The sequence below is a fragment of the Battus philenor genome, unplaced genomic scaffold (assembly GCF_028537555.1).
Source record: "Battus philenor isolate CCGP_79_NKW_IND1 unplaced genomic scaffold, ilBatPhil1.0.hap1 SCAF_29, whole genome shotgun sequence".
NCBI classification, from domain to species: domain Eukaryota; kingdom Metazoa; phylum Arthropoda; class Insecta; order Lepidoptera; family Papilionidae; genus Battus; species Battus philenor.
Genome location: NW_027181692.1, coordinates 3098818 through 3118333, shown reverse-complemented (window position 1 = coordinate 3118333; position 19516 = coordinate 3098818). Strand labels below are relative to the sequence as shown.

General features: G+C 36.4%; 1 protein-coding gene across 1 annotated transcript; it reads left to right on the top strand.

Moving 5' to 3' along the window:
- Positions 1-1858: 1858 nt before the first annotated feature.
- Positions 1859-18735, top strand: LOC137926445 (phenoloxidase-activating factor 2-like). The gene is made up of 9 exons (XM_068770044.1): positions 1859-1972; positions 9541-9673; positions 11039-11159; positions 12827-12917; positions 13365-13474; positions 14492-14751; positions 15974-16158; positions 17534-17692; positions 18533-18735. The coding sequence occupies exons 1-9, from the start codon at positions 1859-1861 to the stop codon at positions 18692-18694; spliced, it is 1335 nt and encodes a 444-aa protein (XP_068626145.1). The 3' UTR covers positions 18695-18735.
- The last annotated feature ends 781 nt before the right edge of the window (positions 18736-19516 follow it).

Below are 19516 nucleotides of genomic sequence, written 5' to 3'. Positions count from 1 at the left end.
GCTATATATATAACAGCAAACATAAGTATCACATACGATTCGCTAAATATATTTAAAACTTATTATTGTTTGCTGTCTGTACCTGCAATCTTTGTACTGCCAAAAGATATCATTATTTCCATTAGTAAAATAAATTAATGTGATATATTTTACAGTAATCACTTTATCATTAGAAATAAATGTACTAGCTCTAAAGCTTTCTGCTGTCAAATGTATACATTTACCATTTAAATTTTTTACACCTATAACAAATAACTCTTTATAATGTAAAATCGAAGGACAACCTCAAAAATGAGCAAAAAATATTTACAGCCGATTTTAGAGTCTCTAAGTAACAGTGCGTAGAAATAATACATTGTGTAATAATATTGCTATATAAAAAGCCGCCCTATGTGAAAGTTCCCGCGGACGTCGTCACAACGCTTCACCTTTTGTTTGTCTCGCCCACTCGTCTCGCTCACTCGCACGGCGTGCAATATACGCGCTCTTGCTTGCTCTTGGCAGGTAGCCAAGACGCGCAGCACGTGCGCCCGCGGCCGTTGGAGTTCCAGAGAGTCGGATTTGAGCCATGGTTCGATGCGCAACCGCGCGTAGGCGAATTATTCATTTTCCGCGCACAAATTGTTTTAATAATTAAATAAACGTTTTTCCACCTCACAATTGCTAATAAATCTAAATGCCTAATCGGGTTTGGTATTCCTGAAAAAAAAAAATAAAGAAATCAAACAAATAATTATTCTAATAGATGTCAAGCTTATTGTATAGTAGAGTTCATAAAATTTACTAAACATTGTCTCTCTGACTCTACCTCCGCGCAAAAAAAACTTCAGTGTGTACCTTAAGTTTAAGTTTGCAGCGAACACGAATACATTGTCACACTATTTGCTATTTGATGTATTTGATGTTGTGCTGCTAGCCGGTCTAGACTTTGTACAGCTTCATCAAAATCGAGCCCGTGGAAACAGAGGTCCACGGACTAAAAATTTTACGCTGGGGATCGTACCTCAGTTACGACGAAGACGTCTACACGCGGAGAACTATAACCGTGTAGGTGTATAGTGTAGTGAGTGGGGTGTAGTATGTAGCACGAAGCGAGGAATACTCGGCGGTCGGGAGAGACACGGGCCTCTCCGGCCCGCCCTCCCTTGAACGCGGATTAGGCGGACGCGGCCGCCGTGTCATGTGTAAGTGAATAGTGCATGACATGTGCATCGAGACCGCCGGGGCTCGATGTGAGGCGTGTGTCCTGGCGTTGATACGGGGGAGCGGATATTATTTAAGGGCGCCACTTTAAGGGCGGCGAGAAGGGCCGAGTGCTCCGCAATACAGAAAAAGTGCTCCGAGGGATCCGAGGTTTTGCGGAGTTTTGCCGCGAGAATGCATACTTCGTTGAGTCTACATTGGCTATGTATTGTGGGAGTTCCTCGGCAAGCGAAGGGGTTCCGGTTTGGGGTTTGGAGGGTGTCGATTGCTCGTGAGCAATCGATGGGGTGGTAAAGTGTGTGGGTAGAGTGGCTTCGCCCAGGCTGAAGTGACTGGGGGCAGAGGAGGGAGAAGAGGTTTCGAAGAGGGCTTCGAAATATTTTCCGCGGGAGCAGAGGAGGTAGGTCGGGCGGCGACTTTGGGAGGGCGGGAGGTCGAGGAGCGGCCTGCGCGACGTATTTTAGGCGCCTTAAGACAGCCCTTGTAGTTGGCGGGGTGGCGTGGGTGGTGTCTCTGTGACAGCGGGACGGGGACAGTCTGCAGTCCCGTGATCCCCTAAGCACTTGACGCACCGAGGGCGGGAGAAGCAGTTGCGGGCTGCGTGGCCGTACAGCTAGCATCTGGGTGGCACCAGGGTGCAATGCATCGAACCTAAATGCAAGTCAGCAATACGGGAGGCGGAATAGTCGAGAGACACGTCCGAACGCTCCAAGCGCTGAGCTCGCAATCTCCGGAATCTAAAAGCCTCAATGACCATATGTACTGCGCGGTATATAGCCTGCCCACCGCTTGTTTGTCTTTTCAGTCCGTTGCGAAATGACAGTTTATTTCATTCATCTTCAGATCTTCTCAACGTAGCCCACTCCATGGCCCGAGTGACTGATGCGAAGTGACACCACGTTTAATTAACTATATATTTATCATATGAACTATAAATAATGGTCAGCCTATTGCACTCGTAGCAATAAATATATCTTGAAGCATATATCAAGCAAGGAGTACACAATATCAAGTTTCTTGGGAATATCACCCTGAACCGGGAAAGTCAAATAAGGAAATGAATTGCAAAATTTAAAAACTTGTAAATATCGTCGCCTTCACCGAATAAAATAATAAATCTGAAAATACAACTTTATAGAAGAGACATTAAACTAAATATTGGTTATATCACAAAAAATTATATAGTTAAATTTATAATCTTTGTATAGTTTAAAAACTAATTTTAAACCGAACAATCTTTTAATATTTATATTTGTGTATGGTTGTATGTATTCTTGTATGCTGTATCATAAAAAAATAAAAACAATAAATTTCGTTAAAAAAATAAAAAAAATTTTTAAGTGTGAACAACCTTTATCACTTAGGGGCATAGAAAATAGATAGTAGCCGATTCTCAGAATAGGTCTAAATACGCATATTAAATTTGGTAAAAATCAGTTAAGCCGTTTCAGAGGAGTTCAAGTTCGAACATCGTGACACGAGAATTTTATATATTAGATTAAAAAATAAATAAGATAAGGTATTATTTTTGTAAAGATTCTTGTTATTTTTCTATATTACCTATCTCAGCCATTTTTAGCCAGAAAATTATGATAAATTTAACAATGGTATATTATAACTCGCAGATTTCAAATATTAAAAAAAACAGATGAAAATGATAGCGGCGATAGTCATTTCATTCAGTCGGACTTGCGATATACAATTACTCTTTAATAATCCTTTAAAAAATTGTCAAAAAACGTTTTTAGGCCAGGGGTGCATCAAATTTAAATGACTTTGTAGAACATTTCAATATTTATTAAAAACACATAGTTCCACTCAGTTTCTTTAGCCTGTTCTTCTCAGGTCTAAAGCGTTTCATCGGAAAACGTTTAGCTCTACTAAAATAAATTTAAGAGTAGAGAGAGTTCTCTATCCTAAATTAAATTTGTTTACGAAATAAATTATAATTTATATTATGACTAATTGCCTAATTAAGCATATTATTGTATTAAAGACTCTCCTAAACTGCTCTCTTCTTCATATCTCTTACCTCTCTCATCTTCATGCAAAGGTTGTCTTGTCTGGTAGAGATCGCCTCGAGCGATAAGACCGCCTCTTGTACTTCTATATAATTTGTTTCTTTTTTTATTTATTATCTTTGTAATTTGGTACATTTTTTTATTATTTAAAAAGTTTTGGTTTTTAATGTGTGTAAATTAATAAACAAAAATAAACGTTTTATAGGAGATAAAGAAACCTGGGATTAGCATCATACAGATCTTCGAAAAATTTGATTAGTAAGATATAAATAAATTGCAAAATTAGCGTTATAACAATTAAAAATGTTGATACACGTGCTTATTTAAGTTTTGTGCTCAACATTCACAATATTTATAATGTACAATAGCAAATAAGTGAAAAAGATTCGGACTTAGATTTGGGATCAGCGTGCCCTATATTTTTATTTGCCTGCCCTGTATTATTCTATTTGTATCATTGAATAAATATTTAAATAAATATAATCGATGTAACATCACTCCTAAGGATGCCCCATGGAGGGGTGAAACACGTGTTGAGTGATTTATCGGTGGTAGTTGTGTAATTCGCATTGTTTGCCGCATGCGCATTTATCAGCGGGCTGGCGGGCGGTGCACTTTATTGCACGACTACTGCTACATAGCGGAAGTAGCTATATTAGTCCTTTTCTTACTTAGGATGGACTTTCGCAAAGTAACGCCTGAATTTATTAGATATTTAAGATCAGCATGCGTAGCTGAACAGGCGTGTTTGTACATCAAATTAACCAAATTACATCGGATGGCAGCTTAAAACGTTTGGTTTAACCAAATAAATAAATATATGCTGCGAAATAAAAACCAATGTAAATAGGTATGTAGACAAGGAAATAGAGACGAAAAGAAGATCAGAACGTGAAGCGAGGAAGATTTTGTGAACGTTGTGAGATAAAGAGAGGAGAAACAACAGTAAAAACAAAAAAGTGAAAAAATTATTTACACCCTTTTATTATAGTTGTAACACTAGCTAGTCCCGAATAAATGAAAAAAGTCGAGGCAAGAGAGGCTTGGCACAGGTTGAAGGAGGCTTCTACTCAAATTGGATTCATACCAGTATATTTACTGGTACATCTTTAATTTTTCCTTATTCAAGATATAGATAAAGAGAATGAATAAGGCAACATTGCCATTAAAAAAAACTTTATTATTAAGCAACTAATCTTGGTTCTCTCGAGTCAGGAAGTATTGAATAAAGTCACAGCGTATGATTGCAAAGTTATTTTAGACCAAAATCGTAACATAAACTGATACACAATAATTACCAAACTCGTTTTTAATCCGTCTTCTTCCTGCGTTTTTCGGCGACCTTATCAAGGCATCCATTTACATGAACGATTTTTCTTTGGTGTTATCTAATTTTCTTTTTAATGGCCTCTCTATTTGGCGACTACTCGTTTCCCCCTGCTCGGACAGGCCAGGGACGCTACAAATCGGATAAATTTATTAAAATTTTTACATTTTTTTTTGTTTCACTATCTCCTTTCATGCTTCACAATCTCTTATATTACAATTTACTTCTGCCCTTCATGATATCCACCTTTCTTTACATCCAAATCGTCTCCTGTGTATCACCTTTCTTCTTTCATCTTATTTCCTAGACCACAGTTTTTTTTTTATACAATTATAGCTATTTTAGTTTTGCTCCAGGTATACGCGTTAATATCTTCATAGAATCATGGTTGCAAATTATGTTTGTTCATCTTAAGTCACCCAAATAACGTCAAGTTAACTTTAAACCACCTTTCAGTGATATTAGTATCTGTTAGGAAAACGGAGTAAATATTGAAAAACCCGACACATAAATAATGCTTGTACGTTATCTAAATAATAACGCGCCTACAATTACCAGCTCTCTCCGTGCAGTATGTCAATTCATTTACAATAATTATCACAGTTCAATTCGTAATTACATTTATAAATAAAACTAAAAGATTCAATGACAAACACTCAGTGCGTAATGATCGCGCATCATTACAACAGTAGCATTATCATTATTATATTTATTCATAAATGGTATTTTATGTGCCAAATGTGAATATACGTACTGTGATATTGAATAAGTTTTTAACTATATTTAACATTTTAATTATTACATTTGCGATCTCTATACGGACAGTATGAAGGTAAGAAATTGCATTTTGCAAAATTTATTATCTTTGTTTTCCCGTTGAAAGGTAAGTTTAAAAAGGGCAACGCAATACTACATTGTCGTTGCGATCTTTTGAGATCTATCCTAATATATAATATTATGTTTGTCTGTAAGAGATTGCCTCGTGCGATAAGACTGCCCATTGTACTTTTTTGCTTAATATTATGAAACTATTTAAATGTATCCTAGCGTACACAATAAAGAATATTAAATAAATAAAGTAAAGTGACGGAGCGCTAAGGGCTGTTTGACAAGAAGCTTTGTGCCGTTATTGGAAAAATAATTTCCATATAATTAAAAGGGTAGAGGACAGAAGATCTAGTCTGATTTTGCATCACAGCTCCGTACTCCCCTGATGATGATGGTAGCCAGCAGCACGATCTCCCAGCACTGGTCAGGCGGCAGCAAGTTGAGAGCAGGGAGCGCCAGTAGTTCACAGGATGTGTTGCTTTCGGTGCAAGGTGATATAAATTCAACCTCAATGATAGTAGGTTATTTATTTTGTATAAAACTCGCACCCCTTGGGGTGCGAGGCGATATGAAAGTTGTGGCGTGAATTAAACGATGCCCAGAGAACGAAAAGGACCAAAACGTGGATTTATAACGTAAATTCTAATTGGCCCCGGCGCGTGAGACGACACGTAGCTGGTGAACGCAACCGACACAAAGAGTGTGCGTCGGTGCGTGAGATGACACCTAGCTAACGAACGCGACCGAGGCCAGGATCCTTCTACCGGGCAATGATGTAAGCTGCTGTGGCTGGTGCGCGGGCGCATTGGAATGTTTGTTATAAAAACAAAGATCCGATGGAAATAGCACGCTTCCACGCCACTTGAGATGTACCGTTCTCCGCCAAGGGTTGAACAATTTTTTGCTGTATTGCGATTTATACGATGTTTCTCGTGTTTATATTTTTTGGTTAAAATTTTAACTAAGATTTATGGGACGATTACTTGCAACGTTACAGCCTTTGCATTAACAAATATCTAAAACCTCCACGACACCTATGAAGTCGTTATGGTAATCTGTATAAAAGCCTTGTTTTAAAAAATTAAGAAATGTTGAGACACAGTTTGCAATAAGAGGAAAAATTGAATTTTATAATTTTCGCAGTAGAATAATTTTTGTAAATATCTATCTCTATATCATTATTTCAGTTGTGACCACTGCTGGGCATAGGCTTCCAACAGTTTACAATAGGATCGTTTGGAAGCGTACGTACAGAGTCCAACTACTACAACTACTAACAAGTCGGACTCCGTACTTCCATTTATACCACACACGAATATATGAAATGTTAACTCGGTGTTTGGCACTAATCGGTGTAACATAACTCCTGAAGATGCCCCGTAGAGGGGTGAAACACGTGTTGAGTGGTTTGACGGTGGCAGTTCGCATTGTTTGCCGCATACGCATTTATCAGCGGGCTGGCGGTCGGTGCACTTTGTTGCACGACTACCACTGCATGTGAGGAAGTGGCTAAATATTGGTCCCTTTCTTACTTATGATGGACTTAACGTAACATAACGCCTGATTCCATTGAATGTTGAGTTTCTCTCCGGCTTATCAGCAGAACAGCCTTCAGTTAGTACCTTCCAGTAGGGACAACAATGGCGATATTTATATTGATTGACGATTTGAAAGTGCACTGCCTATTTCAATAAAGAATGTTTTTATTTCGTTAATAAATTATTAATGTGTCAGTGTACGTATATATAATAAACTTCCACAACATATCTAAGACCTTCTTTTTCCTTCTTTTAATATGTAATTTAACATAATATAAGTAAATATATATTCTTAGAGTTTTTTTTATTTTATTAGGCTCACAACTCTAAATATACCATTCTTACTTTATACATAAATTACATAAGAATAACAATAAAAAGCCTGTGTGATTCATAAAATATAGTAAATACAATATCACAGACACGTCTAAAATTTTACTGACATTAAATTTGGCCGAGACCAGAGAACCACAAAATATTTCAAATTAGACATTATATCGTAACTATAAAACAAAATAGCAACCAAAAACATTTTATATTCTCTAACTAGCTACCAGATCATAATCTCTATTTAAATATGTGAGAAAATTTCAGGGTAATCCACCGAACAGTTAATAATATTGTACAAGTACATGATATCTATAACTAATCAGTATTTGAAATTTATTATAAACGAAGGACATTTGATACTAAAACCTTTTTTTTATCCTTTTTACTTTTTTTTGGAATGCATAGATTCAGTGGTCATTCACAGATATTATATATCAGTACACTTCTTACTATGCAAATGTATATGTGTATCAAAAATTTCGTACATCTGAAATATTTTATTAATATAAAAACAAAGCAGCATAGCTTTGATGCTCTATTTATTATATGGTCGACTAGATTTGCGAAAAAAAATAGTTAGTTATATACATTTTTTTCGTTCAAGAACTTTTCTAAAAGTCATTTTAAAGATTATTCAGAACAACAAACAGGCAAGCAGACAAAAATTAAAAAAAAAATTTCAGATTGATAGATGTGTCGTATATATTCGTATGCAAGTAGTAAAAACCTGTTATTTACTACAAACAGACACTCCTATTTTATTTATTTGTATAGATTAAAACATTAAGCAGATAATATTTTCTTAATATAAGGTCGTGACAGTAAACAAAAAATTTTAAGAGTCCATAGATGGCGCTATGTGTATCATTACGAAAACAAGAATATATATATTTATAAGAGTATTTATTTCATACACTTTCGATATATGAGGATACAACGTGTTCGTCTTATTCGTTTCCGACTTATCCGTGTTTTCATCATGTTTTATAAATTTTAGCAAGAAGGCACAAAAACTGCGGGACATGTTTCAACTTGATTTTGTTATATAAATAAAATTAATTTTAGTAATTATCTTCCTATTATAAAAAAACAATAAACAAAAGATGTTTTTTTCCTTGGAAATTAAATTCCTATCCTTTCTTTGATGAGTTATAATAATGCTAGCATATTTACTTGTGTCTGTTCTTTCACCTGAAATTACAAAGGAAACGGTTCGCAGCTTTCAAAGCAGTCAAACTGTTAAGATAGCATAGCGCGGTACAAAAGCCCAACTATTACACAAAATTAAACTAAATTACCATATTGTAGTTGAACAACGAAGTAAATACGGAACCCAGCACGAGGCAATCAACCGCCAACGCCATCTATGGAAGATGTCTGTAGTTGTCCTGAACGCGATTTTGTATAAATATTATGAATTCCTAATATTTGATACAAAAAACGCGTGCGATGCTCAAAAATCAAGTTCAACATTCCACCGTACGTTACGTAAAACGCGTCGGCCTCCCGTCGCCGCGAACAGCGTATGCGATCCAAGGTAGGATCAGTATCTTTCCTTAGACTGCTGAGTGGTTTATGCTGCCCTCCACATTATAACTTCACACTCAGCACACGATCTGATTCGACCAGGTAAACCTGTCTACTATTGCCTCATTCTCCATCAGAGGGTATAATGCAGGTTCGGAAACCCGAAGGTTTAGTTTAGTATAGTTCACGGACCCTTCCGCTCCGTGAAGTCGTTTCCGATGAAGCTGTAAAAGCCTTAGGGCTAACAGCAAAAACTTCTCAGAAACATTACAATACATATTTAATACTATGATTAATCATCCTGTATAATGCAGCGTGTGAAGTTTAATACGCTGTGTTAAACAGGACAATTGGTTAGATGTTAAAAGTTTTCAATATTGAAATAATAAATATGGTGATGATAATATATATAAAGTAAGAAAATGCATTTTCAAAATTCGAATTACCATATTTTATTGTTTATTATCTGTCCCTGCTGGCTTTGTACTGCCAGGATTTATGCCTTCGAATTCCGATCAAAAAATATATTATTATAACTTATTTCAAGATGATCACTTTATACAGTGTGATTGGAAATAGGCGCATAACCTTTAAAAGTATTTACTGACGAATAAGCTACATAATCATCCCTTTAAAACTTTTACATATACAGTCTGTACGTAACAAAATGTTACCTATTTTTTATCGCAGTGGTAGAATAAAATTTAAACAAATTAAATGTTCAACGATTACAAATACGTGTAAAAAACATTATATAACTTTACAGATATATTGGGCTACATTAATATTGGTGATAACGTTGTCGGACGTTTGTAATTCACAAGATGATGAAGGCGGTGATCTGGATGCCATCATACATCACCTGGAGATCCTGAGTAGCACAGCGGCACCATCAACAGGTAACCTTACAAGTGGTGCATCAAAATTACCTTCGTTTTTCAAATAGCACCACTGTTACATTTAATAGGACAGTGCTTTATGACAGATTATTATATTTTACTAGCTGATCCCGCAAACGTTGTTTTGCACAAAAAAATTGATATTTTAATTTACAAATAAAAAATAAGGGTAGATCGTAGAGGGATGAAAATTTATGGTTGTATGTATTCTTGTATGCTGTATCATAAAAACTAAAAACAAAAATTTCGTTAAAAAAAAAAAAAAAAAATTTAAGTGTGAACAACCCTTATCACTTAGGGGTATAGAAAATAGATAGTAGCCGATTCTCAGACCTACTGAATACGCATATTAAATTTGGTAAAAATCAGTCAAGCCGTTTCAGAGGAGTTTAAGTTCGAACACCGTGACACGAGAATTTTATATATTAGATTATATGCAGAAGAACTAAGATCAACATAGCTCGAAGAATTGCTCATTTAAAGTGTTAGTGGGTAAGGCACATCTATCATACGACTGATGGCACTGGTGGCCGAAAGGATCTTAAATTGCGACCACGAACCGGAAGACGAGGTGTGAGCGGGTCCCACAAGAGGTAGACCGAGGACATAGCTATGGTCGCTGGATCATAGTGACCACCTTAGGAGTATATATATACCTATGCTGTCCTGTGGGCGTTCATCGACTGAAAAGAAAAATGATATATCATAGAGAGAAACAATGAACGTATTACAAACAAAATTTCCAAGTCGCATAATTTCACGAAATTCAACTTTTAATTGCTTACCTCAAACTTTTGATTAAACTTCACGAGATACCTTTTTGTAGTATGCTATGTTAGATATAGTTTATACAGGGTGAATAGTTTTAGTCGTAAAATCTGTAAATGTGTGAATTATCTTCATATAAGCGAATACCACCACTGCAAGCAAAGATTCCCAAAAGTACATGTTAACACGTTCACTGCGGGCCCAATTTTGAAGAACTTTCAGCTGGTGCGGCTGAGGTCGAATCAGCCTCAAGCTGAACTTCCTAGTAGTGTGGTTGAGGCCTTTTCTGCCCCATGTTCATCAATATTTTTTTACAATATTGAGTCAATGCTTCGCAGACATAAAGAAAGCTATATTTGCCTTTGTCATACCTCATACGGTTGAGTGTAAACAGCCGCCGCACTAGAGAGAAAACACGAGTTTTACGCGCCGCACCAGTGCAAAGTCTACCATGAGGCTGAATCGACCTCAAGCCGCAGTAAACGTGTTAAAAGACGCTTAAATTTAGTGTCTTCCGAGAAATATTGATTATCTTTCTCAGGTATAAAACTCGTGGTCGCCAGATAAACTCATTAATGATATATTATGTTACATTAGCTCGGCCACCAGTGGTAGAAACCTGCAGGAAGCCAGACGGGCAGACTGGCCAATGCGTGGCCCCCTCCCGGTGCAGCGAGGCACTTGACAACGAGGATGGCATTGGAATTATTGACATCAGGTAATTTTTTAACTTAAAAATGTAAAATCGGTTATATGAAGCATTCTGTAGTTTTACATAGACTTCAGGTATATGATTTTGCGTTTAAATTACTCTTATTTATTTATTTTTACATACATATAACATAGTCTATGTACATAAGAATATTATCTTAAAAAAAATTGGCGTGATTTACCTTTACTTAGATTTCATAAGATTATTTATTTCATAAGAACTATTTTACACGCCAGAAAATATATATATACTCGTACGTACATATATAATTTAAAACAACCTGCAATATCGTAAAGGACTTTTATTGATAACTAGTAAAAGTTGAAAATTAGAAAAAATAGAGTTAGTTATAGGCTTTTCTTAGATAAAGGCGCGTTATTGACCCTCATAGCGTTATGTTCAAGTATACCATTATAGTATACCGGTCATATTTTCTCACCTGCCAAAGGTGAGGACGGTAAATGAAACAGCAAACTCGACAACAGAAGAAAAATATAATTTATTTAAAAGGGTAGGAGGTTTAAAAGTTCCAGGGTCAGAATACCTACCTACTCAGTCTGCATGCATCTTCCAGCACATTATCGCTATTCATCCGACGATTTGTTGGTCAAAGGCGCATAAGAAAGCATTATGAATAAAAATAACCCCCTATAGATAGATATCTTTGGGGAAGGGTTAAGCCCAGCAGTGGGCATCTATGGGATAAAACGTCGTATAAAAATTACGTATATAAGTACATATATGTATGTGTTTATGCCCGCTACATGTCCTTTACTTCCACATATAGTTATTAATCATCTGTATATTTCTTTATTGATGTGTAAAATAATTAGTGTTAATTAATATAAAAAATAAATAAATAAATTATGTCAATTATGACATAAATTCGTTGTAGGTCATATTTGATATTAAGAAGTCGTTAAATGTGTTTTTATACAGCAATCGAAACTTGCTTATAAATATCAATTAACAACTAAATGATGATAATATTTAATATCCTTTATTTTACACGCTAGGATACATTTAAATAGTTTCATAATAATAAACAAAAGAGTACAATGGACGATCTTATCGCTCGGAAAAGGTTTTAAACACACATAAGAAAATTGAGGAAGCGTTATTTAAAAAAATGCGTATTTTCACTACATACCAAATATTTTTTATTAAGCAGCGGTAGCCTTGTATATTGTAACGACTACTACTGCATGTGCGGAAGTGGCTAAATATTGGTCCTTTTCATACTAAATATACATTCAATTCTGGCCGTTTGTGTAGATTGATTATTAGATTTAATAAGTATTTAATTGCGGCTCGCGAAAAATTACAAATTTAGCAAAACAGCCATCAAGAAGCTTGGCCACCCCAGGTTATTGAAAATTTATGCCATAATAATATGTAGAGGTTAAGAAGGGACTTTTCCAATAGTAGAAAAATATTTTTAATTTTGTGAATATAATTCCATACTATGGTTGTCTGTAAGAGATTGCCTTGTGTGATAAGAACGCCCATTGTATTATTTTTGTATGTGTTAAAGTATATAAATAAATAAATATATCCATTCAAGTCAAGTCGCTAAAAGTGTAATACAGCAATCAATATTTTACTTATTAATATCAGTAACTGTCTTAATGAAAAACTTTTATTGTAAATAATAAGGTTTATTACCATTACAGAGAACTTAATGGACCCTGTTCATCATATCTGCTGACTTGCTGTTCCTCATCAAAAGTGGTAATAGTTCCAACATCTTCGGGAGAAGTACAGGTATTCAATTCAAATTCAAAATATCTCTACTGTATCTGTACACATTTATAAATAATTATTTAACAGAAATTATATTTACTAAAAATATGTAAAACTAAGTGCAAAATAGTTGTATTTGATTTAGATATAAAAAATGAACTGGATTATTTCAAGTTTGATGAATGGTGACGACTGCACTCTTTGCCGTTTAGTTAGTAATGATCGGTATTTGGATTTCACTAATTTTATGGTAGAATAATATTATTTATTATTGAGTACTTTGTTTTGATTTCCCTTGATCTGTACACGCAATATAAATTTAAATATTGAAATAATTCTACAAACCAAACATTCGTTAAAAGCGCCAAATATGGCTCTCGTGCTGCAGGTTTTTTTTTTCATTTTTTCTAGTGCCTTTATAGGCTGTCTAATAAAGTACACTTAATATAATTTTTTATACAATCCCAGCGTAAAGGCTGCGGGTGGCGGAATCCTAATGGTGTGGGGCTACGCACCACCGGTCACGTGAACCGGGAGGCCAAGTTCGGGGAGTTCCCGTGGATGGTGGCCATTTTAACGTAAGTTCACATTAAAAGAAAATTATATGTGGTTAGTCGTTTACAATGGACCTTGCAAAAAGGCCCAGAAACAATTAGAGGGGGCTATACTCAGATCCTCGCGTGGAGATTGTATTCAAAAATGAGAAGATATAAGATCATCTACGTAACCCAAAGAATTGTTAGTCTGAATTGAAATTGGTGTGTCCCACACCACACACGCAACCATCAGCCGCTTCTCGAATGGTGATCACAAGCCAGTAGATGCAGTGCAGGTAGATTCCCCTCTTGATGAACTGACAATAAGTTAAAGTCACGAAAGTTGCTCATGTAGCGCAAGACCGCTCATAGGCGATTTTTATGAAAATCCTATGTCTCACCGTATATGATCTTTTGATGAAATAAATGATGAATGAAAAGAAAAATGTGATTAAAAGCCAAAAAGGAAAAATCTTATTGTCCTCACAACTTCTAATTAGTTAAGCTGTTCTCAAGTTTTGTGTTTAGCAACACATGTAGCGATTTAATTTTTTATTACATACATTGTAAAGCTTTCTGGGAATTGAATCCGTAATATATTTTCGTAAGTTATTGTCTTTCAACACGAACCGACAAGCGTAGAGTGGGATGCCCACGCATATGTTAGAAAGACTACTTTCTTAACACGTTCACTGCGGCTTGAGGCCGATTCAGCCTCATGGTAGACTTTGCACTGGTGCGGCGCGTAAAACTCGTGTTTTCTCTCTAGTGCGGCGGCTGTTTACATTCAACCGAAACATGAGGCAGAAAAGGCCTCAACCGCACTACTAGGAAGTTCAGCTTGAGGCTGATTCGACCTCAGCCGCACCAGCTGAAAGTTCTTCAAAATTGGGCCCGCAGTGAACGTGTTAAAGTCGACGGCAACGAACAGGCCTATTTTAATCGATCTTATTAGAAATCTATGGGCGAAGTGTCCAGCTGTGGAGGTCTTATGGCTAAAACGGTGATGATTATGTAAGTTGCTACATGCTCTTTCACTCTACAACGTTGTCGCTACAGTTCCAGGGTGATGAAAGCGGTGTGGAGCGATCAGCTATCTTACGTGGGTGGGGGATCACTTATTCATCCGAACGTGGTGCTGTCTGCAGCGCACGTGGTTCTGAACTCCACAAGTAAACCCAACGTGGGTGAACCTGGTGCTCGTCCGGCCCCGCTGCGTGTTCGTGCCGGCGAGTGGGACACCCAAACAGACAAGGAACCCCACCCTCATCAGGACCGCGACGTCGCCAACCTCGTGGTGCACAGCGAGTATAACAAAAGTATTCTTCTTTTGTTTAAAATATCTTATAAGCATGTCTTATAAATTTCATTAAAAAAGTACATTTTTATCCAATTATTTTTGAATTACACTCTACTGATATTATTATCTCGGCGTATGTAAAGGGTTTGGATAAAGGTGTAAAAGCTTTAACACGTTCACTGCGGCTTGAGGTCGATTCAGCCTCATGGTAAACTTTGCACTGGTGCGGCGCGTAAAACTCGTGTTTTCTCTCTAGTGCGGCGGCTGTTTACACTCAACCGTATGAGGTATGACAAAAACAAATATAGCTTTCTTTATGTCTGCGAAGCATTAACTCAATATTGTAAAAAAATATTGATGAACATGAGGCAGAAAAGGCCTCAACCGCACTACTAGGAAGTTCAGCTTGAGGCTGATTCGACCTCAGCCGCACCAGCTGAAAGTTCTTCAAAATTGGGCCCGCAGTGAACGTGTTAAAGGAGTCATATCAAAAAATAGATGGTTTCATAAATAATAAACAAGGAAAAGCGTTTTTAAAATTGGTATTAAAATTAAATATCGTGTATTATCTGTGCGACAAACTTTGTACTGCCAAAGTTACGAACCTTTCTAGTTTCGCGTAGAAAAAAATAAAGTAACATAACATATTTCAGTCGTGTAAATTTTATCTTTTTAACTATTATATTTAAATTAAGACCACTATTAAGACTTTTTATCTTTAACATATTTCAGATTATTTAGAGAAGTAGTAGCTCAGCTACAGAAGATCGAGCCGAGGGATCGTAGGTCGCGGATTCGATTCCCCAGATACAATCATATGTAATTCATATTTTGTGCATTTATTATATAAGATTGCCACTGCTAACATATAAGTTTTCAAAGGATAAATAATAATATAATACCACACTCGGATGCCAAACCGCCGACCAAGCGTAGCGATTATGTTATATCCTCCCATAGGTATTTTTCCAGGAAGCCTATGACATGCAGTTGGTGTCTATAGGCTGAAACGAAGGAACAACGAAAATATTTCAAAGTGATCAGCTTATACAAGGTAATTAGAAATATGTATAAAGCCTTTTTGCTGAAAAATCAGCTATAGAAGTCATATATTCACCCCTTTACAGGTTTTACACCTTTAGCCGTTCACCGATCTATAAATGTCAGAAAAATAATCAATAGTATTTAGTATTAGTCTATTTTTAATTAGAAATTATAATAAGGACTCTCAATGTTTTTAGGAAACCTACGCAATGACGTCGCGCTGCTGTTTTTAAAAAATCCTATGATATTGGCGCCCAACGTGGGACTCGCCTGTCTTCCACCCCCTGGCCAACGCGCACCTGGTGGCGCCAAATGCTTGGCGTCTGGCTGGGGAACAGACCGCTTTGAATTAGCTGGACAATACCAAGTTTTAATGAAAAAGGTTTGATTTTTATTGCATCAGTATACACAAATTCTTTTACACTAATGAGAAGTTTTGGTTGAAATCTTCTACATACACTCCACTCTGGGGTAAGGATATGGTAATGTAGGATTCCTACCGAACTAAGCCTTGTCGTTGACCAATCTCCGAACCTTTGGATGAACCCCCAGATCTCATTCGAAACTTAGACGTTTCTCAATTGCGCCTAGGCACATCCTGGAAAGCAGCTGAATCTCACCTAGCATACTCGCTTTATCTCAGCAATAAAAGACCGCGACGCATTATTTCACGAGATTTAATTCTCGTGGACCATAAAGATCCCGAACCTCAAGGCGTCAAATACGCCAGAGTATGCAAATCGCAAACGTAAGCCTTCTAGTCGCATTTTTTGACCTAAGCCCTATTTTAGTGAACTCTGACTAAGTAATTGGCGATAAGGTAGCATTGCTTAACACGTTCACTGCGGCTTGAGGCCGATTCAGCCTCATGGTTGACTTTGCACTGGTGCGGCGCGTAAAACTCGTGTTTTCTCTCTAGTGCGGCAGCTGTTTACACTCAACCGAAACATGAGGCAGAAAAGGCCTCAACCGCACTACTAGGAAGTTCAGCTTGAGGCTGATTCGACCTCAGCCGCACCAGCTGAAAGTTCTTCAAAATTGGGCCCGCAGTGAACGTGTTAAAGCTTAGTAGGTTAGTTTTTAGAAACAGCCGTAACATTTTTTGTAAATGGTTTAAACAGTAAAAATTTAAGATCATGTTTATGCTGTCTGCTTCTATCGTGGCTTATATAGCTTCGTCTGACTCAGGAATCGCGCATTTAAGTCTATAATTTGCAAGCTAAAAGCTAGCAAGGCCTTTTAAACTTTCAAATACAAATTAAACATGATAGCGCGATTTAAAATATAACTAGAGCCATCTAGGACATCAATAGATAACTAACCTTAGTAACTAAAGTTGTGAAACTGCTTTAGTAAGTCAATATATAAATACATGTCTATGAGCAAATTAACCATTGTTCAAAACATACAGGAAAGTGATAAGGTATTGATATGATATTTTGTCTAGATTGGTATGGCTATACGAATAACAGTGGAACCAATATGTATGTTTTCACATTTCGAATTGAAGAATTGAGAAAAGTTATTGAGATTGTCTTTTCATTAACCAGAAAGCTTCATAGCGGCATAAAGATTATATTATCGCATTTATATTTAGTATTTTCAGCAATATTATTTAGAAAACCATTAAATATTTTAAAATTATCTAAACTTAGCTTTTAAACAAGTATAATGTTTTGCAGAGGAATTTCAAAGACAGTCAAATGTGAATATTTTTTAAAATTTCAAAAGAACATCTGTATTTGAACGGTTACCAGGTGGAGTTGCCAATCGTGGAAAGTGCCAACTGTCAGACACAGATGAGACGCTCGCGGCTCGGGCCTTTCTTCAAGCTGCACGACAGCTTCATGTGCGCTGGTGGTGAACGGGGACAAGACACTTGTGTAGGAGACGGTGGATCTCCCCTAGTTTGCCCTGTTCCTGTGAGTTTTACACAAACATTGTACAAGTTCAAATAGATTTATTAAAGGTTTTCAGATGGAATAATTTTCGAGTATTTCCAATGTAAGGACGTACAATTATTTAGGTTATTATTAGCGCTGAAGTATAACTTACTCACTGAAATAAGCAAAAGAAAAGTTTGGGTACGTAGGAGTAGAGTGATAAATATATGTATGAATGTATGTATGTACATATATATTTCACCTAATTTTGATCACACATAAACTATATATTGTCAAGTTTTTTTTTTAAATGCTTCCCAAGTCTGGAGAGATTCGCCGAAACGACCAGATTGCGATTTTACTCATCGAAAGACCCGAGTAGAAAGTATGAACCCTGATACTGGGTTTGTATTATTTAGCTTCACTTTGTGTATAAATAAGTTTTATTGTGTAAATCGGAGTTATTAAAGGTGTTTCTTTGCTATATCGTAGCGAGTTTCTTATAGGAGCTATAAATCTCTCTATGATTAAATAAGAAATCACTGACATTTCAACCGCTGGGCGTCTACTGTTGGATATAAGCCCCCTCTAAAAACTCCAGGTGAATTCAGGGTCTTCCGATGACCAGAACCACATCAATATTGGCGACTGATCGGGTCATTTAAAACCTCTTTATATTTTTATTTGTTTTTTATACTTTTTGTATTGACGTTTGTGTTGCGATGCATTTTTGTTTTTTTTTTTTTTTTGTCTCTTGGTCTATTGTTACGTATTACTTTACTGTTACCTACTTATGTAATAATATAATTAAATCACCAACATTATTTGTTTACCCACTGTCGCATTAGTTAACTAAACATTATTTTTTCACAGCTTCAAACCGATCGATATGTTCAAAATGGGATAGTCTCGTGGGGCTTGGGATGTGGTGATGACAACACTCCAGGTGTCTACGTCGACGTTGCAGCTGTACGCACCTGGATAGACCGCAACGTAGCGGCAGCCGGCTTCGACACATCTATCTATACTTTATAGAATCTATACATCAAAGTCAATAATAAATTGCTTTCAACGAATCTGTTTTATTATTAAATTAATTAACGCGACTTCATCACCATCATCATAAATATCATCACAATGACAGAACTTGCTCTGTCTCCATCCAATATCTTCTTTCTCCCTTCTTTTGCCAAAACTTGTTTTATCTAGTATATAAACTAGGTAGTAATTAAACTAGAGTTCTTATCTATTACCTAACACATTATACATCAAAAAGAAAAGAAAAAAACCTTTCAGATATACACATATATACAAACACGTGAAAAGCAAGAGTTAGAAACTAATTACAAAGTGCATTTAAAAAATGAGACTAAAAAATCTACATTACGAACTGTCATCACATATATGAACAGAAAAGACTTGTAGTAGAATTTTATTAAGAAATAATAAATATTGGTAAAGTATTAAATGGAATCAGGCGTTACCTCGCGGAAGTCCATCCACATGCAGTGGTAGTCTTGCAATGAAATGCACCGCCCGCCAGCCCGCTGATAAATGCGTATGCGGCAAACAATGCGAATCACACAACCGCCACCGCCAAATTACTCAACACGTGTTTCACCCCTCCACGGGGCATCTTCAGGAGTTATGTTACACCGATTAGTGCCAAACACAGAGTCTAGGTAAAGACCTATATTTATTATTTTTTTAAAGTCGGTCTAGTGAAAGCACTAGGTATACCGACGATATAGTTAATCACTCCAATCTTCAGAAGAACAAAGGTTACCAATGCAATAAATAAAAAAAATAAAAAGTATTCCCTGCCTGTAGTAACAGTGGGCGGGGCATGTCGCTCTT